We start from the raw sequence: 22,303 nt of genomic DNA, 5'->3' as shown, positions 1-22,303 counted from the left end.
TGGCTCAGTTGGTTGAGCGTCAGACTCAATTTTGGCTCAAGTCATGATTTCACTGTTGGTGAGATAGAGCCCCTCCTCTGGCCCTGTCAGCCTGTCAGCGTGGGGCCTGCTTGGAATTCTGTCTCTCTCTCCCTGTCTCTGCCCCCTCCCCAGCTCGATGCTCTCTCTGTCTCTCTCAAAAATAAATAAACTTGAAAAAAAATAGCTTTCCCTTTCCCCCAAATGGGGAAAAAGCTAACTTCTTGTATTGTAGGTGGATTATAACTTAACAGTATATACAAAATGTTTAAAAAAACCATATTTATGAGGTTTTTTTTTTGGTAGAAAAGTTGGGGAAGCCATCAACTTTTTATGATCTGTATGGTAATACTTTGAACGGGGCATGTACTTCGTGTTTTTTTTTTTTTCTTTTGAGACTCAATTTGCAAGTTTATGTTCAGTCATAAAATGGCCCCTACATTGGTTTGAGAATGACAGCAATTTGTTTTTATTATTTCAACTGGAAGGATTTTAATGAAGAGAATGGCGGACTGCCCCACGCTGTGTCTCCAGCGCCCACAGTTACAGGCCTCTTTTGCATGCTCAGCATGGCTGGTCGATGTTCTAGCGGATTGCTGATGTAATTTACTAGGAGCATTCCCGAACTCTTCTCCTTTCTACTCTAAGACCTCTCTTAGAAGAATTTATTTCTTCACAGTGCAGAAGTTTCAGTAAAGGGTAAGACCAGAGATGCATGTTAAGGGGACTTTGGCAGAAATAGTTTAATTAAAGTACTCCGGGCTTGATTTCAGTGTCCACAGAAATGAAATGGAGAAAGAGGGTGGTGACCAGTGATGGGCCGCGTGGTTTTAGTATCTCTGTCAGCATTCCCAGCCCCAAACAATCTCTGTGAAGGGAAGGAAAATAAACTTCAACGCAAAAGAACGTTGAATGTCTAGAGCTAAAATAAGCTCACCGATTAGCAATAGCGAGGGTTTACTTAGACAACTTACTGAAAGAAAACTCCCAAGAGTGTCGATGTTTTGTCCGGTGTTAACAAGAAGGGGGAATTCTGGCCTGTCAGGATTGCGCATAAGATATTTCTAGAAAGTGAACACCCTGAATGAGGTTTAAATTGAAATGAAACTGTGTTTTATTTTTCATCTTCTAAGCCTTTGCACGGGGGCACAGTGGGGTTAGTATTATCCTTTTTTGTTGTTGTTTTGTTTGTTTTGGCTAAATATAGAAGAACAGCTCTCTTTTGCTCGTAAATTCTGTTCCATAATTATTATAATTTTATAGCACAAATAAGATTAGAAAGACGGATTTTGTATAGCTTCCTTTGGCTTTCATTTAGCACCGACATACATTTAGTGCGTGGAATGAAGGATTAAGGTTTCATTGTATACAGCATTAGTGCATAATAACGAGGATGGGTGACTTTGGTAGGTCTCATGCTTAGATGGTGCTTTTCTTTCCCTGTTCTCCTCGTGCTTTTATTGTTTGGGGTGTAGCATCCAGTGGTCTCCATACCTCAGTGTCCGTGAATGGAAATCAAAGACAAAGCTTAAATACGAATCTTTATATTGCCTTTACTCTTAATACAATATCAACCTTATTAGTTAACCAGTTTTTGAAAATTTGAAATTATCTTTTTCTCTTATTAATCGTCTTATTTCACTGATAGTTATAAACAAACTGTTTCTATTTTTGCCAGACAGGCATCATCACATACGAGGTTAAATGTTACTTCCTGGTACTATAACATAAATACCTGAATATTAAAACTGATTAGTAGTATTTTCCTAATTTTGTTGACAGTTTAAAGCCTGGGATGTTTCATGCAGCTAATAAATATAAGGTTACTGTTTAAGAAAATTGTTTTTAATGTTTATTTATTTTTGAGACAGAGCATGAACGGGGGAGGGTCAGAGAGAGAGGGAGACAACAGAATTTGAAACAGGCTCCAGGCTCTGAGCGGTCAGCACAGAGCCCGACGTGGGGCTCGAACTCACAGACCACGAGATCATGACCTGAGCTGAAGTCGGAAGCTTAACCGACTGCGCCACCCAGGCGCCCCAGCAGGTTACTGTTTTAAAGAGAGCACCTTACTTACTTAAGTAGTGTATAAGTAAGTAGTGTATAAAACATTGAGGAGTATTGGAATATAAACAATGCTGAGGCATATTCCTGGAAGTCATTTGTATGGCTTTGGAAGGGTTAGTAGTAATGATGCTTTAATTGACTTTTTACATGACAGAGTAGGAGGACATGTAGATCTAAAAAAAAAATCTTAGGTTTGGTAGCAATAGGACTAGGATGAAATTGTTTGAATCTTCTTATTTGAAGGGTAAGAACAAGATTGTACATTAGAAGTGGGTTGGATATTTAAAAATCTTGGTCATAAAAATCATAGTTTACCCTGTTTCGGGTTTTATTAAGAAATGAACCATTACTTAGCTTTATGAGGAGTTTGAGCTGCCTTTATAGTCACAATTCCTCACCAGAGTTCTTGGAAAAATGTTTTCTAAAATCTAAGGACAAACTAGTTATTATTTTTTTAATGTTTATTATTTTTAAGAGAGAGAAAGAGAGAGACACACACACACACACAGTGTGAGCCGGGAAGGGGCAGAGAGAGAGAGAGGGAGACACAGAATCTGAAGCAGGCTCTGGGCTCTGAGCTGTCGGCACAGAGTCCGACGCAGGGCTCGAACTCACAAACCGTGAGATCATGACCTGAGCCGATGTCAGACGCTTAACTGAGTGAGCCACCCAGACATCCCAAGAAAAACTGGTTATTAATATGGAGAATTACTTAATCTTTCTGTTCTCTGAAAGGAAATTTAATAGCTTTCTTCTGATTTTGTTCCTTGTTTTTGTTTTGCATTAGAAGAAGGTTTTACTGAGCTTCATTTTGCAGGTAGTTAAAGGAAGTTTGAAGGGAGGGGTCTGTTAGCTACATTTATGCCTGTGAATGTCCTATGCCTCCACTTTGATGAGGAGCAATGCTTTTCCCAAGATTAGTTTCACCATGTTTGATTATTTATTCATTCTACCCTTAACTGATTGTGGTTTGTTAAGTATTTCAAATTTCATTAACTTTTTTTAATGGAAGGTTGTTTTTAATTTGGATCACAGCAGTAAAATCTTTTGACTTAGTTTTCAAAATTGCATTTAAAGCTTGAATTTTTGTAAATGATTTTATTTGATGGAAAGTGATTGGATGTAGCTTATAGAATGAAAAAGAATTTAATTCTGTTTTTGCTTATTGCACAGACAGATGGACATAAGCTTTATTTGCATAAAGGAAGCTATGATTTTATTGCATTCCAGAACTGGTTTCTGTTTGTTAGAAATAATCATTTATACTAAGCCTCATAATTGACTACAGTGTAATTTTAGAATTGTGTTTCACATTCTCAAACCTTAAAATTGTGTTTCACGTTCAAACCTTAAGAATACGCTTAAATTTTAGTATCGTTAAAATCTGTTCATGAAATATCTGTCCTGGCCAAAGACCACAAAAGAGGTCTTGCTTGTGCGGTTTCCTCCTCGTTCTCCCCTTACTAACAGAGGTTTTCCTATCTTGGCAGCTGTTTCCTACAAGGCAGTCATCAGTCTCTGATTTCTTCCTTCCCTTTCTTCCCACAAACAAGGGCTCTTTCAAATAGCAGATGACCGAAGACAGACTAATCTTGGATCGCTTTAAGAAAGTGGAAATGTGTTCAAGAGTTGTGCTTGTGGGCAAGCAGCCTGTATGCATGTCATTGAAATGAAAATGCTCATTACAAGCAGAACTTGGACAGCTAGAGTTCTTTTTGCTCAAATCAGGAGCATTCCAGAGGCTGACTTCATTTTACTTGTACTAATTAATGTGTCTCATCCACACATTAAAATCATTCTAATTGCTTGATCAGATCATTGAACAATATGGAGGATATAAGAAATTGTTCCTTGATTCGCCTTTCCAGTGTGACGGGCCATGAAATTTTCTGACTTCTCTTTATGCTTTGTATAAAATAGCTTGCAGTTTTAAGGCAGGTACTTTGCCACAGCAGTTGTAAACCACACGTTTACTTTTGGTTTTGTCTTTTGAATAGTCTTTGGGAGTTCTGTGTGAAAAAAGAATAGAGAGATAGCCACTTCTACACAGTTGTGTGCCATGTTTCCCCAGCAGATTAATTTTTGATATGTCATTCTTCTTTTTATATTTTTGGCATTCAGGAGAGGAAGTTTGCTCTTTCCTTTGTTTTTGTCTTATTTCTTTGGACAGACAATCATCTGAAGTGTTCTCAGAACTGGGTAATACCATTTCTGATCCCCTTTGTCATGATACCTAAATGTCCTCAGTAGTTTCATAGACAGGTAAAAAATTGGGCTCTTCTGGGTCATGGAGGGATGTATAGGGAAGCAGTTTTATCTCTGAAATCGTAGGCATGATAAAACAAAATGCTTATTATGGAAATACCTTGCTAATTTCATCTGTGATTTTATGGATCTTTATATTTAAATACTAGATAAGAGCTTCAGATTAATTTTTTACATTCTTTTTGTTGTGGTTATTGGTAATGCAAGGTAGTGACTTTGTAGTGTGATCAGTATTCCCAACTATTTAGAATATGGCTGCTTTTGCATTGAAGTTATATCATAGTGAACTGATAATAGAATATAGTGAACTGATAGTCAAATATACTAAACTGCTAATAGAACCACATATGATATGTAAAATGTGTAGCAAATGCAGAGTAGCTTAGATAATGTGAAAGAGAACTCCATTGTTATCTAGGAAAATTTGTTTTCTAAATTTTCTTTATGCTTTAGTGTCAGCATCTAAATTATGTAAGACTTATTTTTTTATAGATACAACTTCAGAATAAGGGATATTCCCCTTACTACGCTACTCCACTTTTAAAAACTCTTTATCTGCAGCAGATTAAGGGTAGATTGAGAAAATTTGTATGAGTATTACTTAGAAGAAAGTTACAGGAAGTTAATATGAAGAAACTGTTAAGATTTATCTCTTTAAAAGAATAAATTTTGTAATTTTTCCACCCTCAAGGCGAGACCAGGAGACCGGATGTATTTGAGAACCGTATGCATTCTATGTGTATTGTCAGGCTAGTATTTACTCTGATTCCTCTTGCTACCCTAGAAAGAAGCGAAATACTTTAGTAGAACCTATTAGCAAATAACCTGGTCTCATGTGATCCTAGGAACTGAGAAATACTGATTAAGTCATGCACCTTAAGTTTTTGTATTCTTTCCAGTTGAAGAACTGGATTCTAAAGGCCAGTCAGAATTAGACTTGGTTCCAGGTTTTATATTATTTACCTCTCTCCCATTTAAAAAAAAATGTGCGACAACCTTGGAGATAAAATCATCATGGTCTTGAGGTTTTTATTTGGGTCCAGTGGATGGACCAACCTAGTCAAGGATATAGGTTTAATCTTACTAAGGTATATTGTGCTATAAAAAATATATATGAAAATCTAAAACATTAAAATGAAATAGTTAAGAGACTGTTTATTAAACTAGTCCCCGTGTGAATAGCTATAGCAATTTGATACGTGGTGTTTAAGAATGTGGTTCTGGAATGCCATTATTATATAAATTAATGTACACCCATGTGTTAAAAATTGTACATCCTTGTATAGAAAAATAAACTGCTTAATTATATCTTTAATCTGACCCACAATATAACAGGATAAAATAGTAGATAATATTGCTGTTATCATCAGTAAACACAAAAACATTTATGTATTGATAACATTTTATTAGAGGCTTATATGCTAAAGCTAGTAATTTGATAAAAAGACTGATATGTGGCAAAGGAGACAGGTGTATTTTTCTGGAAGGACTTCCTAAGCTTTTCGGAGAAAAACGGTCATTAGGGATTTACATAACTATTCTATGAATTCATATGTCATGGTTACCTATAAATGATTTTTTGAGCTTTGATCATTTTCTTTATGTAAAGCTCAGATATCCAGTATGTAGGAACAGCTCCCATATTGGATATAGAATCAAAATATATACCATTTATCTTTTTATAATTAGGAGGAGACGGGAGGGAGAGACAGAGAGTTGCTGGCTGTTATTATTTTTGCATTTATTTTTTGTGACGTAGCAGGACCATAAGAGTAAATGATGGATTTGTTTGTTTTTCAGATATGACGATCAATGATGCAGACTGCTGGGTTCGATGAAGCTGGGCATTTATAACTAGATTCATTAAGGAATACAAAGAAAATATTTAAAGGGATCAATAATGGTGTCTTCTGGTTGCAGAATGCGAAGTCTGTGGTTTGTCATTATAATCAGCTTCTTACCGAATACAGAAGGTAAGATGCAATTTAAATTTTATTTTTTAAATCTGGGCGAACTTAATTTAAACTATGCAATCTTCTGTACATGGAAGTGGCTGGAATGAGTTTTATTATTTTAAAAAGTAGCTGTTAAAAAGATTTCCCGAAAGTCAAATTCTTTTTTTTGTTAGTTGAATTATTTTCATTACACACAGTTGTAGTCCAGAAGAACCAGTGCTAGTAGTCTGAATTTATATTTCACTTGCATTTGTATAATATTATTGTAAATAATCCTGAGAAAATGAAAGCTTTGCTTTGGTATATACTTTACACTGACTAAATTTATGCCAGTAAAATTGAAAGTATTTTGTGTCAACTTTTTCACTTCATGTTTTGTTTGCTTCTTGAGTAGAGTTATAGTTTAGGTCTAAAACTCTTAATTTTTTTTTCATATCTTCTGGAATATGGATTTTTTTGTAGTGCTTCATTTTGAATTTTATTTATATCTTTTTGAAGATGGACCTGATTTTTAAAGAAGTAAATATATTTTTGAGGCTCAATTAATCAGAACCATCATTTATTAATTACTATATGGATTTCCTGGTATCCATTATTTCTTTAGTCTTACATACTATTTTCATGTGAAAATAACACCCTTTCAGGTGCTTTTTACAGAGCAGGTCAGAAGTTAATATAGAGCTAAGATATGTTAATTTTATAGCTATTTAGTAGTGGCAGTTATATATTCAGCGTGAAAATAGATTAATCTTGTAAAATCTGTGAAGAGTACAAAATCCCTGAGACATGCATAGATTTTATTTGTCCCAATTAAATATCATTGAAGAAAATATTTTAGAATTTAAAAATTGGTTTATATGTACTTTTAAGTGATTCACTTCATACCTGCTAACAAAACGATGGGTGGAGAAAAAGAGGCATGGTGTGAACTAGTAGAAGCTTATTTTTCCAACATCTTTGTGATGAGCTTCAAAGTGTTAATTTAATTTTGCTGAAAGAATTTTATTTTAATTACTTGTTCCAAAATTATGTTTCATCATTTTCTTCTTGCCCTCCCAGTCCCCTACTTTCAGTCTGTTGACATAACTTAATAATATAATTCAAATAAATAACAAATTTAGAAATATTTTAAAATAAATTCTATATTCAGAAAGTAGTTAATGTTCACTTGGATTTAAGTCACACTCAGAAGTTACAACAGGGTTAAGATTCTGTTTTTAGAAGATACTGCTCTGTACATCAGAATTGAAAGATACATCAAATCTTTTTTTTTTTTTTTTGAAGGATACATCAAATCTAACAGTAAAATGTAGTATGTCTGAGTGAATAGTACTGTCATGATAGACAACAAGCAGAAAATGAGTTTAATAATGTGAATCTCTGGCTTGGATTGTTAATGAAAATCTTGTGTATATAATCCATAATTTTACATCGTTTTTTTTTTTCGAGGTGGGGGGGTGCACTAACTGAATTCCTGCTGCTATGTTTGAATGTTTTTATACGTTTAAAAAAGATTCCAGGTGTGGACCAATGGCTCATTAGTCCACATAATGAAAATTTTTCCAATCAAGATAGAGACCACTTTGCTGGCACAGTAGCTTAACTCAGCAGGGGGGCTAGCAAAGAGAGACTTTTTCATGAGATACTGCAGTTTTATTTCTAGTGTCACCTATCAGGTCAAGATTCATATCTGCCGTTAAGAGAAATTTCATTTTTGGCGCATCAGGCCAGGGGGTGTTGCTTTTGAAGCAGTTCCCTCCTACGGGTAAAAAGAACTTAGGAGGAGCCCACACTGCTAGCTGTGACAGTACACGCAGTTAATGCACACTGTTAGAGTACTGATCCAGCATCACATGGTTTTGTCTTAGAAAAGTTTTACATGACATGATAGTCCTTTATTGCCAGAAAGCAGATAATGTTCTGTGAACACCCATAGAGAAACCCAATCAAAGTTAGGTATGAGAACGCAGGAAAGGAGTTATAAATTTAACCATTCAGCCATTAAGTTTCTTCAGAGCCCTTTTCAAATCTCACAGAGATGAGCGCTTTTTGTATTGGTTTCCGGATTCTTACAGATAAAACTCAGGTAGAGTTTCCTAGATGGTTTCTTCCTTTCTTTCTCATTCCTTGAGTGACTAAATTGAGCCAGGTGCTTAAGATTCTGCAGTGCAGGAGGCACAGTTCAGGCTCTTAAGGAGCTCATGGTATTGTGCAGGGCTGGAAACCTCAAGTACCTACGGGGGCCTAGGAGGGGAAGTAACCTGAGTGCAGCTGTCCAGTGGAGGTCTGCAGTAGGCAGGAAAACGCTTGCCGGAGGACCCATGATTGCCATTCCAGTATTTAGCCTGCTTTTGCTTGTCTTCTGGCTTTTCAATATAAACCAGACCTGGATTTTAAGCAATAGTACCTAAATAAGATTAAAACAAAACAAGCCTGTGTATTATATAGGCCTGCCTTTTCAGGGCTTCTATTTTTCCTCCTCTTTACAATAGTGTTTCACCTTAGTATATTATTTTAAAGGCCAAACAATTTTGGATTTATTTTACATCTATATGTATGAGAGGTAAATTTCCACATTTGCAAGGACTCATTTGTTTTATATTCAGACGAACATTATAAATATGTCATGTTTTCTGTACATATTAAAGAGCAAGCAAACCACTAAACACTTTTGTTTTTTAAGTTTTACCACGGTAAAGCCTAATTATATAAAGGTTTAATTGCTAGAATTAGCTTATCTCCCTTTATCTCTGTCTTCTGTCAACTAGTGTTTAAGAATCAAGTCTCACCCATTAAATTTACTTGTTTCTGCGAAATAAGAACAATGCTGTATTTATTCTTAGAGACTCCTCTCCCCTGTGTATTTTTGAAAATTGTTTAGAATTTCCAAATAAAAAATGATTATAAAAGATCAGACTTTCAAAATATTCTGTAGGTTTTTCTTAGAATTGATTTTATTCGTAGAGAACTAATCTCAAACCCTTCAAAAACCAGTTTTGTTGAGAAACTGATGTGCTTTGATTCTTTTGGCCAATTTTTATAAGCAGAGTAACCACTGTGGAATCATGTATCAGTAAGTAGGAAAGTAAATTGAATTTTTGTGTCCTAGAGAATTAAATTATGCTATATAATGGAGCCCTGGCAAGCCTAAGTCAGACATGTGAAGGCTTGCTCAAGTGACAAGTTACAAATAATGGCAGTTCTTCAGCAAAGTCAGTAAAATGGATTTCAGGGTGAATTCTTTATGCAGTGAGTATTTAATTAGATTTCATTAGTCAAAATTTTAGTTAATTAGCTTAAATTTCATTGTTGTTTATCCATATTTCAAAAAAATTATGCCTGGGAAAATGCTAGATATGCAAGATATAACTTCACCTATTCATTGACATGTATCGAGAAAATTTAAGAATACTGCTGTAGAAATAGCGTCTTACCAATTTTAATTGTACTTTTAATTCTCTAAGCATATTTTACAATGACTTTTGTATTAGTGATACCTTACTAAAAATGATGTTTGGCTGTAGGGTCTTTTTGCTTAGTTGAGTGGCAGAAAAAAGTAGATCCAGGGGTTAAATATGAAATAAAAACTATTTTGGGCATGTATGTATTTCCTTTGGACTGTTCCATAATTTGGAAGGAATAATTGCTTTTATCCAAAGGTTAAACTTAAGAAAGATGAAAATAATTCAGGCCTTTATTCATTCATTCTTTTATTTACATACACACAATAAGAAAAATGTATAAAATTTATATTCATACACACACTGTGTCAGCATCACAAGGACAATAATCATTTTTGTTTGTTTATTTCATCAATGTGCCCAAGTGCCTAGAACAATGCCTGGTTTATAATAGGTACTCATTTTATATCCATTACATAAATAACGGAAATCTTTACAGAGAGTCATAGTCTTAATAGAGAGAGGATAATAAACTGTTGTAATAACAGAGTGGTAAGTGCCATGATGATGATATTCACAGAAGCATTGGGATGAAGGGTAGGTGGATGAGTGGATATATACCAGGAAGGGCTTCTAGCTGTAAGTGATGATGCTTGAGCTGACTGAATATGAATTGAATAAGCTATGTCAAGACAGTGGTGAGCGTGGTGGTGGAGAAAAAAATCAATGGAGAACAGTATGGTGTGGAATAAAGTATAATAGTGGTTCTTAGGAACATCAGAATCACCTAGAAGGTCTGAAGTGGGGCCCAAACATTGCATTTCTGACAACTTTTAGGGACGGTGCTGATGTTGCTTAGTATCACTCTTAACCATTGTCATATTGTCTTTGTGTGGGTGGTTGAGGTGAGGCGTAGGGGTGCATGGGTGTGGATATGAAGTCACTTTTTTAAAAGTTTTTGAAAAGAAATTATGAATTCACTGTGATTCAGAAGTAGTAACCAGTTGATTACTGGGAGTTACTATTTAGTCTTCTCTTGGCTTTTTATTCGTGTGATCAAGCTCCTTGGGCATAATTTTAGGCTCTAAAAAAGGATTTTCTCTCTCTCTCTCTCTCTCTCTCTCTCTCTCTCTCTCTCTCTCGACAGTATATTGAGAAGGAAAAAAAAATGGAAAAATTGGCTCCAGATTGTAAAAAACAGTACATATTTTCTGTTAAGAGTAAATGTTTTCAGAGCTCCTAAACCTTTGCTTCAGTTTATCTCTTCTCATTGTGATAACCTTGTTCTTTTTCTTGTTGGGAATAACTACATGGCCATTGCTATGAAAATGCTGAATTGACTTACTGTAGGGACTTTGGATTTCCCAGTCTAGCAAAATTGACTACTTTTGTTCACTTCAGGATATTTTTGGTTAGTTGAAAGCTAGGAGGTAAATTTTCAGCCAGGTATGTGGAGATTTGGCCGTATGACTCCTATTAAACTTAATGGGAGTGAGAACTCCCATTAAATTAATAGGAATTGTACAGCATATCTGTGTTGGCTGCATTTCAAATGTAACCTTAGTTTTTAAATTCACAAGTTATGTAAATTAACAGTGGTTTAAAACAATGCATTGTTTTTTTAATAATGATTTTATTTATATGTTTAGTGCAGGTCAATGTGATTTTACTCCTTGAAAAAGTACCTAACTATATTGCTCTTAAGATACTTTATTGTATTATATGAGTGTAAGGTAATCTGACTGCAGCAGCTTTCTTCTGCATAGGTAGTGATGTAATTCTGTTTTTAAAATATAAATATTAATGCCATTTACAAATTATATAATACTGCCTCTTATTTTCTAAAAACCAAATGCCTTATAGTGTTACTACCAGGATTCAAGAACAAGGTATATTTGTTCAGGATATGACTCAAAATTGAAAAAATAAGACTAAACTTAATAAGAGGAACCGGCATCTTTAGTAAAGTTAGTGTAGAATATACTTTTGTCATCGTATGTATCAATATTCAGTGTCAACATATGCCATATTTCATATATTAAAGGTTAAATTCCAGTGCTTGGTTGTTGAGACTTTCTTCCTACTTTTCTTCCCACTCTCTACCCTATTTCATTCTCTTTTGCTTCTTTTCCAGTGTCAGAAAAGGTTTGTTGATTCACAGTCTATGTTGATGCACTCCTAGTTCTGTTCCTGGTAGAAAAGTGTTATAAATCAGTGTGTCTCACACAATAGCCACCCGATAGACCTCAATAACATTGTATTGCTTGGCTGTTTAATTTTTACAAGCCTGTTTTCTGACAGAAAAGACTGTATCCAATGCTAAGTAAATAAATCTGTCGTTATGAAATAATACTTTGCTAAAAGAGGTTATGAACTTGTCTATACTAGAGTAAATATTTGAAATATTGATTTTATATCCATAGTAGGCATTTGTCACAGTTATTGTTATAGTTTTGAAAGAATCAACAGTGTTATTAAAAGTAGCTTAATGAAAATCACAGGAAACATGGAAAGCATCTTAATTTCGCCAAACAATAATTGCGTTAATTACTTCTTACTAATTTCAGTTTTGATGAATCTTTTGCTTCATTCTTTGAATTAATATACCTTTTCGCTTTTTTATATGCTGTATATTTAGTTTGTGGTATTAGAGAATACGATGATACAAATGATTGAGCACTTCTGAGTATTAATGTAGAACTGGTATGTCTCCAAGAACCAATTTATCTGCCACATTACTAAGGGAATGTTTTACTGAAACATATGCTTTGGTACCCTATGGTACTCTTTATTTTCTTTTTACCTCCTGCATGACAGAGAATGACATATGACAGCCGTGCGGTCTACATGTATTAGACATCAATGTGGATTAGTGAATATCTCATGACATCTTTCAACCCTATTCTTGAACTCCTTTTGTCAACTTGACAGAAGTGATTCCAGGAGAATACCTAGCCCCGGCCCTGGGATCTCTTGGCTAAAATGTAAGACTGAGAAGGGAATTCCATATCAGAGCTTCAGGAAGCAAAAACAACATTTATAATCCCTTCTTATCAGCATGGGACTCTACTGAGTTTGACTTTTATGTCTGCCATTATTCTTGCTTGGAGGGCTTTTCTTTTCTTAAAAGTACTTCCCCCCTCCCCCCGCCTTCTGATTTTGAATGTAATATGTTCTCATGAGAAGAGATAAAAAAATTAGGAAGTTGAATAAGCATTTAAAATTGCTCATAATTCTAGGACCTTGATATTACCACAGCACACTTCTTTTTTGTTTTATTTCCCAACAGTCTTGATATGGATAAAACAAAATTATGATATATGAAACAAAATTAGGTTCCTCACGTCCATATGCTTTTCTATTCTGGTTTTTCATTTATATTATCATAACCTGTATTACCATGTCATTATATGTTTAGATAACGGATTCTAAGACCAGCATGGTAATTTATTATTTATATGTCAAAAATGACTTAATCCCCTGTCTCTACTTATTGGCTATTTGAACTTAATTTGTTTCAAGTATAACTGTAGTAAATATCTATCTAAATCTTTTCTTTCATATTTGGTTATTTCCTGAGACTAGAATTTTAGAATTTTGATTATTACATCAGGCATGTGGACATCTTCAAAACTGGTTTTGGATGATGTGAAATTTTTTGTATGTTGGTGCAGTTTTTCTTATTCTTCAAACTCTATGATAATATCCCTTTGTCGTTTTTATTATAAAAAACAATTGCTTGCCTTATAATTCATTTCGTTCTGGTTAATTTTTAATGAAAATTTTAAATATTTACAAAATAATCACAAATTTAACAGTTATCAATACTTTACTTCATTTGCTTTTCTTTTTCTTCTTTTCTTACTTTTTGATGCATATTTATTTTCTTTTGTGAGATCTGCCATTATTTTTATGCTTAAAAGTCCATTTCTTGATATTGGTTAAGTATTTATTCACTTGGCATTTCTCTGTAACTCCGTGTTTTTACTTAAATTTTTTATTTAAATTTTTAAGCCATTAGGAGTTGACTTTGTTATTAGTTGAGAGTTCTCAATTAATTTCAGTGAACTAATATTAAGTCATTGGGTGTGAATCAATTTAACTAACAAAGTAGATAAAATTAAGACATACCCATATAAAAGCATAATGGACACTAAGTTCAAAAAGAAAAAGAAATGAACACTTCTTTCTACACAGATTGAACTATGATTAAATGTCATTATTCTGATTCCAGTAATAGTTCTCTTATCTGCTTATTTTTTTGCACCTAGTCTATTTAATAAATTACATTTTTAAGGGATAACAATTTTGTGAGAGATGAGTAAAAAAAGCATGACAGCAGCAATAAAAATACCCCATAGTAAAAATAAAGTTTGAATTTTAGGAATTGTAGAGTGTCAAGAAACACAAGAAGTTTTCTGGAAAAAATAGAGGGATTCAAGGGTAGCAGAGTTTTGTTTTGCGTATGGGTTTAATCTAAAAGAGATTAAGTAAAATTCTCATTTATTTTGCTGGGTATTTATAGAATGCTTCTTACTACTGTTTTGTAGATATCTCTGTGTGTGTGTGTGTGTGCGCGCGCGTGTGTGGTGTGTGTGTGTGTGTGTGTGTGTGTGTGTGTATTAATCATTAGTTCTCTCTCCCCTTCCTGATTCTTCTTTTTTTTCTTTGTAGTATTAAAATCTAAACCAGGTGGTAGATACATCTAATATTTAGCTTTTGATCAGAGGCAATATAATAAGTTGATAAGAAAGAGTCAGGGCTTCTTAACTTAGTCAAACACAATAAAAAGGATGGCTGGGGTTGTTGCTGGTGGTAGTGGGGAGAGAGCAATCTTGGATTTTAAGAGAAGTGTTTAAGGAAAGCACTTTTTATGATTTTCTTTTTTTGTTGTTTTAAGTAGATATGTTGGATGTCTGAGTTTGTTTCCAGGCAGAAATGGGATCCAGTACAAGGACAGGAATGCTTATCTAGGAAAGTAGAGTGTGCAGTATGTTCAGGTAGAGGATGAGTCAGGAAGAGATGTGTACAGGAAAAGAAGAAATTTAAGGCAGTCGTGCTGGATGTTTTTAATCTTGTTTATGTAGAGCGGTGCCCACTCGCAATTTAATGCACAGGTAAATCACTTGGAGATCTTGTTAAAATGTAGATTCTGACTCAGTAATCTGGGATAGGCCTCAAGAGTCTGCATTTCTAATAAACTCCCAGGTGATGCTGAGGTTGCTGGCCTGTGAGAGGACATCTGAATCAAGGAGTTTTGGTTATAAAAATGTTTAGAAAATCAGATTTTTCATGACTGTGATTTTCTACCCGTGCAAAAGGGTTTGTTTCTAACCTTAACAGCACAGTTGAAATACAGAAAAACATCAATTTCAGTTTTATAACTTATTTTATTTAAAAAAGGAACTGAGCTATCTTGAAACTTTACTGAACATTTTTATATTTGGTTATGCTTCTAATCCAATTTTATATGCTTTCGATTGACCTTTTATCTGATGATTTGTTTTGAAAAATCCCTGAGCAACAGTGCAGCCTGACCCTTTCTCCCTAATATTTCCTTCTGTTCCCCACTGATCTGTCCTACTTTCATTCTGTGTTATATGGAAACATTATTTTTAATAGCATTTTACTACAATATTACTTTATTACTTAAAGTAATATTATAAAATCATGTAAGGCCAAGTTGTATATTTTCTTAACCCATTTAGAAAAACTTTATATTTTCCTAATTTTTCAAAGTCCACATATTTAGAAAAACTAAGAGTTGTAATTTTCACTTTTGCATTAATACCCTGACATGTTAGCCTCCTGAGAGAGTAGAGGATGAGAGTACTGGAATGTACACTGGTTATCAAAAACAGCTTAAAGATGTTTTATCTGCTTAAGGTTATTTAATGATTTTTCTACTTTGTGGCATTACGCATAATCAAAGATTTTATTTATTTTTAGTAGTGGACATAATCTGCTTTTACTTTTCCTGTCAGAGATAAAGATAGATTACTGATGTGATTTATTTTAGATTTATGATAATACAGATCACAAATCACATTTATTTCTACATGAAATTTATTAGATTCTTCAGCATTTTAAAGCTGGATAGAAAGTAAGTAAATAGCAAATTTTAAACAAAGAGAGTTTTCTGTAGGTATCTTAGAGGTCAAAGTATTTTTGTTTTTAGTTTTTGGTAGAATTGAAGAACTATAGACTTAGAAGCACAACTGGAGGTTAGTAGTTATAGAAGTTTTTCAGTTTACAGCTGGAGAAACTAAGAAAGTCTACAGAGATCATCCCTTTGCCAAGGTCTACTTCCTGCCAGTCCATTTTTCTTTCTGTAGAACTTGACATATAGCTTCAGATCATTGGTGTATTTTCCTGCCTCATGAGGCTGTCACTCAACAATATTTAAGATATACTTTAAAATATATTGCTTCACATTGTTTAACTTAAATGGTGCTGATTGAAAAAAATAATGTATTTCAGCTTTTTTTACATTACCATTGCAGATTAAAAACAGTATTAAGTCATGCTAACTCTGCAACTTTCCAGTGATCTTCAGAAGTTACACACCTACAGGCCTCTATTTTTTTAAAAATCACAGTTTCTCTTGGGAGGTACAAACTATTGCTAAGAATGATTTACTGCCACAACACTGAAAAACTGAAATATTACAAGAGTAATTTTAACTTTTACTATATTTAGTTTATCAGTTCACACTGATTAGCAGTCACTATTGAAAGAGTTGAAAGCATGCCTTCAGAACTCCTCCTGCAGGTATGGGGTTTAGACATTATCTTTTCTCTTTTGTTTGCTTATAACAGGAAGCTTATTTAATCCATTGCTTTGTTTCAGAGTTTAGGCAAATAGAGACTATCCTTGTTAGCTTTCAAAAGCTCTTACTTTTCCTGCATTAATGGCACTCAGGGTACATTCTGTGATCCCTCTTTATTTACCAGAAAGCTTGTCTTTGAGAGCTGTCACTCCATTCTTTCAACTGTGCTGTTAATTGACTGATAGCGAAAATTGTGTGGAAAACCTTTAGTGACAAAGATTGGATATAGGTGTTACTCTAGTCTACAGGCTGGTGAATCTTTGCTTCTTGATCCCATTTCTATTTGTACTAAAATACTAAATATAGACTGGAAGAACAAAGTACATTTAAAAGCATTCAGAAATGTTAAGCAACAATAAAACTCCATAACCATTTAAATGACAGCAGCTGACTATTTGAATTAACTTTGTGTTTGGCTTAATTTGGGGCCCTAATTATTCCTAACTTACGTGAGTAGATTTCAATTATAGTATCCTGCAGGGATTTGTAGCTAAGGCAACTAAAAGAATCATTTTACATAAAGTACTTTTGTTCAACTGATTAGTCAAGTTAAAACGTAATGATGTAAAATTGAAACCCTTCCGACAAGGTCCAAACAAATGTTTCTAGTAGTTTTGCTAAAAACGGAAGGAAAAAAAAAAGATTGAACTGAGTTTAATTTTAAACAATATTTTGGTCTTTGGGAAGATTTACTTCATTGTAATGCTGATAAATATATAAATATGTCTTAAGACATGTGTGTTAGTAAAACATGAAAGATAAATTTGTCACAGTAGAAACAAACCTTCATAAGCAGTGTCTGTTTGCTTTATAATTCTTTATGTATGATTTTTGACATCTTCAAATACATTGCTTTAGAAGAGAAATATAAATAAATAATTTGAATGACTAGCTCTTCTGTGTTTTGGAATGCATTTCAATTGAACACAGATCAGATACTCAATTATTGATTTGAAATGTGATATACCAGTAAGCACCAGGACATGCAATATGGTTGACACTGTGAATAGGCAACTCAGTATTTAACTCACAGTTCCTTTCTCCCCGCTGTCAGAGTCTTTCTCCCCGCTGTCAGAGCCCACCGTAATTTTGAACACCTTTTCCAACGTAAACTTAAGTTATGATTGTTTGTGATGGATGCTACTTTGGTTCCTTACTAATCTATGTGCTGGAGAGAAGTGTAAGAAAAGCACTTGCTGGGACACCTGGGTGGCTGTCAGTTAATTGTCCGATTCTTGATTCTTGCAAGAGAATCGACTGCGAGTCACGATCTCACAGTTCTCCGATTGAGTCCCACATCAGGCTCCGTGATGAGCGTAGAGCCTACTTAAGGATCTCTTTCTCTCTCTCTCCCTCTCTCTCTCTCTCTCTCTCTCAAAAAAAAAAAAAAAAAAAAAAAAGCACTTGCTGGCATCAATAGACCACTTTGAGGCTTAACCATAACATTTCCCTAGAGTCTTATAGCTGTTTAATATTAGTCTAATACAGTTAATGAAGTTAAAAGCCAGCAGTTCTGTTCTCTCTTCTTAGCAACTTTGTGGTCCTCTTTGTCGTCTTCCTCTCTCCTACCCCTTTTTTACCCCTTCTTTCAGTTTTTGAACATGTATTGTATATTAGTCATTGTCTTTACATACTTATATATGCATTATTTCCTTTAATCATGTCAGTTCTCTGACCAGTTTGTCACTGAGTAAAACTCAGTCTGAAAGGCGTAACATAAAATTCAAGGACCTGAACTTTGACTTCAGAGTGCTCTTACTGCTCCAGCCAAGCTATGTTAACAAATGTTTCTTAAAAACAATGCCAAGAAATCCATGCTTCCACCTGTTCAGTGCCTATTTGTTCTTTAGGATACATTTCAAAAGTTCGTACCTTTAGGATGTTTTTTTCTCATATAAACAGGAATCCTTTGAATTTATATAGCAGCACAGTCCAGGAGGGTCAGTTACCAGCCACAGGTGGTTATTGAGCACTTGAACTATGGCTAATGAGACTGAACACATATATTTTTATTTTATTTTATATTAATTGTTTTAAATTTAAGTAGCCACAAGTGGCTAGAGCAATTCATAGGTATTTTAGTTTTCTTTTTTCACTTAGGGTTTTTTTTGGGGGGGGCAGGGAGTCACTTCCCATACTCTTTTATATGTTTTAGTAAATTCTTTGAGGTCAGGGAAAGTGTTTTACTTATTTCCATATTTTTTCATAGTGCTATGGTGCTTAGAAAAATATTTGAACTAGTTGAGGAATGCATTTAAGGTGTGTTAGTGCCAAAGCAGTGTTTTAAATATATATTCACGGTACAGCAGTTTCACTAACACTCACCCAAAAAACAGTGTGATGAGTTTGTGAATATCAAAAACAAATACAGTATAGGTGTATGCATAGAATGTAGCATGCAGGAATGGAGTCTTTGGGATTAACAGCTGAGTTTAAGTATACTTTCAAATTTAATGGTAGCAAATCCTAGTTGCTGACTGCAGCCTTAGTTCTTCTGTGATTTTGATAGTTCTTTAAATTATCTGGATGGTAATAACCTACATCTGAGTTAGCTAATTGTTGATTTCTGTTCCCTAATAGAGCTTCTTTCTTGAAATCCAATGATGAACCTAGCTGATACTGCCATTTGCTTTCTATAGTTTGAGAAAATGCTTTGGAGGATAAGTAATTATGAAGGCATCAGCTTAAAATGATGAGTAATGACTATCTCTATAGTCATTTAGGAAATCTTATGATCTCGGCTCATGAATTTCTTCTTTTAGTAACCAGAAAATTATTTAATTTTAGTGTAGCTGTAAGAAGAAGGGTATTTTATTATTATAATAGATAATGGTGTTTAATTATGACATTTTACATAGACTTACACATCACACTTGAAAATTATTACTTTTTTGGTTAATATGTTCGTACTTATTATTAAAGAGTTTATGGCTTATAATATTACAGTTGATGGCTTTCCTGGGGGAGGCTTCATAAAATGCCTTTTAATTATATATGTGTATATGTTTATATGTACATGTATATTTATGTATGTGTGTGTATGTATATGTTTATGTGGACGTATATGTGTGCATATGTATACTGGCATTCAAATTTCTTTAATTTTTCTGTTTTATTGAAAAATAATTGATGTATATTACTTACAAGTTTAGGTATACAGCTTGGTGGTTTGATTTACATATACTGTGAAATGATTATCACAGTAGGTTCAACACCCGTCTTTTCATATAGATGCAGTAAAAAGAAAAAAGAAAAAAAATTTTTTTCTTGTAATGAGAGCTCTCAGAATTTACTCTTAGCAACTTCCCTATATATCATACAACAGTGTTAGCTATAGTGTTGTACATTACCAAAATGTCTTATTCTCTCTTTATTTAAATAGCGTTTGCAAATGGATGTCTGATTTAACATGCTGTCTGTGTCTATCCCCTATTCCTGTCTCTCTCATGTAGAAAAATGACAAATTGTCTATTAGTAGAAGTTGGGGTAAATGCATAGTGCAACTGGAGAAAATATTTTTTATATTCATTACTTTTAAAGAAGAAAGCATTTCACTTAGAATGGTGAGTTAAAAAATAATATATTCTGGACTTCTATTAAGTACTTTCTAATTAAAAGGTTTGCTTAGGAAACTTAAATTTTCACTGACACGCTCAGCATTGATTTGAGGTTTCTGAAGTGCTAGTTTCTGAGCCTCGCATCTAATAGTTTATTACCACCTCTTGTTTTATAACAATAATGGTGCTTCTCAGATTGAAGCATTATTTTATCAACTTAATTTCTGAATGATTTATATTTATTTTAACAAGTGTCAGTCAGCTCATTCTTAAAATGAATGTTTGGCGTCACTGAAAATAATTGAAAAGAATGCGTTGCTATTTCATACGGCAAATATAAGAATAGAATTCCAGAAATGCTTGAGCTGTGGCTGCGTTATTAGAACAAATGAATAATCCTCCAGGTGGCTACCTGGAAGGAGAGGGTATAGTTTATGATGGGGAGAGATATTTTGGAATATAATCTGATATACACGTGGGAAAAAATAGCTAACTTTGTAAGTATAGTTCATGTATTTGTCACTTAAATATGAAGGGAATAAGAAAATAGTCTAAAATTAATAATTTCCTGGATATAGCATTGGCTTAATTATCTTTATATAGTAGTTTTTCAAATTATGATCATCTGAAAATAAACCTGCATGGAGTTAGGTTCAGATTTCTCTGTATTTTTTATTTAGCATTTGCAAATGAATATTCGATATACCATGCTGTCTCTGTGTGTCTGTCTCATTTTCTTGCTTGCTTTTGTTCTCTTTATGTCAATTTAGAAAAAAAAATTAGTAAATTTTGTATTTGATGGAAATACATATTTCATATTTTTGGCAGCTGAAGAGTACTGCGATACACAGTGAATTTTTCACAACTTCATTAAACTATTTTTCTTACCTATGCTTAAGGACATTTTATTGGTATTTATTCTGCATGAAGATCTGATACTTAAAATTTACTCTATAAATTTGGTGTACTACTTGAAAAAAGTACCCAACTGTCAGTCCATTCCAAGAGTGAAGAAGGCAGATCCAGCTGGTCCAGAGGAGAGAAGGTCTAGTTGGTGCATAAAAAATTCATGTCAGCATTTCGACACTGCATTCTTTTGGGGTATCTGTTATCACTGAATAGGAAACTGTTTCAAATTGACAGGCAGACAGAATGTTGTGCTGAATGTGTAAATTGGAATTATCACATCTAGCAGTTCCCTTCACCAGGTGCCGGCTTGGAGCTCCGTTCTGCGCTAATGTCGAGAGAGTGCCAGGAATAGTTCTATTTGCTAATTATCCCTCATCTTTTCCAATGTCTAGTTTTTTTAGTAAACAGCTTGCCCAGGTGTTTTCAGGAATGCCGAGCAGGACAATGCAAGACTGCAGGTGCTTATGTGGCAAGAAGATGCCATACAGAACACTGAAAACATCTATATCCATCTGTGTAAAAAGGATTATTGCTTTCAAGGGTTTTATTCTCTAATGTACTGAAAACAATAGTTGTCAGTATTTTGTTGGCCCTGAGATACTGTGAGAGCAAAAATGTGGGGGTTAGTGTTTTTAAGAACGCTAGAACATTTAATTAGGCTTTACTTTGAGTCTTTTAAAAACGTTTTATGATCTGCAACCTGTGTGGATACACAGTGAGGTTTTCAAAGATTATAAACAATGAGGGCAAATGTAATATTAAACAAGGAATATTAAAGATGAGTTTTTTGTTTTTTTAGGCTTTTTGATCTTAGTTTACTACTACATGATATCATTGTGGGTTTTTTTCTCTTTTTTTCAGAAAATTCTTGTGCAGTATAGTATTATGATGTTTAAAACCAAAATTTAGAATTCTTTATGCTTTATGAATTTATATCACAAGTTGTTTACTGCTCAAATTAATGTGTGCTTGAAGCATTTATAAGAGTGTTACTTTTTTTGAAATTTAACAATTTGAATCACAAAATTATCCTTTAATTAGTTCTGTTAATTGTGTTTTCTTGACAGTCATAAACATTCTTCTTAAAGAGTTTGTTATCTGTCTTTTGCCTATCCGGTGGGCATTGAATTATCTTAATAAATTTTGCATTGGAGATTGCTTTTTTATTTTCTTCTTTTCTAATCATTTCTCATTATGGTAAAATAATGAAGTGCTAAGTACTCTAAGTATGAAGATTTTGTGACGTTTCCTCTAGTTTGCCTAGGACTGTGAAAGTTGTCGTGGCATTTTGACAGCTGGTCA

The 22,303-nt window shown here is 33.8% G+C and overlaps 1 protein-coding gene across 19 annotated transcripts in view; it reads left to right on the top strand.

The window, feature by feature from the left end:
• Window positions 1-22,303, top strand: part of ADGRL2 (adhesion G protein-coupled receptor L2) — a 624,153-nt gene that overhangs the window by 465,321 nt on the left and 136,529 nt on the right. For all 19 annotated transcript variants that reach the window (XM_058716832.1, XM_058716841.1, XM_058716842.1 and 16 more), the window contains one exon: window positions 6,151-6,323. In XM_058716832.1, coding sequence (XP_058572815.1) covers window positions 6,251-6,323 — 73 coding nt within the window. In that variant the 5' untranslated portion in view covers window positions 6,151-6,250. The remainder of the gene's footprint in view (window positions 1-6,150; window positions 6,324-22,303) is intronic.

Source organism: Neofelis nebulosa, chromosome 2 (genome assembly GCF_028018385.1).
Source record: "Neofelis nebulosa isolate mNeoNeb1 chromosome 2, mNeoNeb1.pri, whole genome shotgun sequence".
In the NCBI taxonomy this organism is placed as follows: domain Eukaryota; kingdom Metazoa; phylum Chordata; class Mammalia; order Carnivora; family Felidae; genus Neofelis; species Neofelis nebulosa.
Note: the sequence above shows the minus strand (reverse complement) of the source record. Positions and strands in the feature narration are given on the sequence as shown.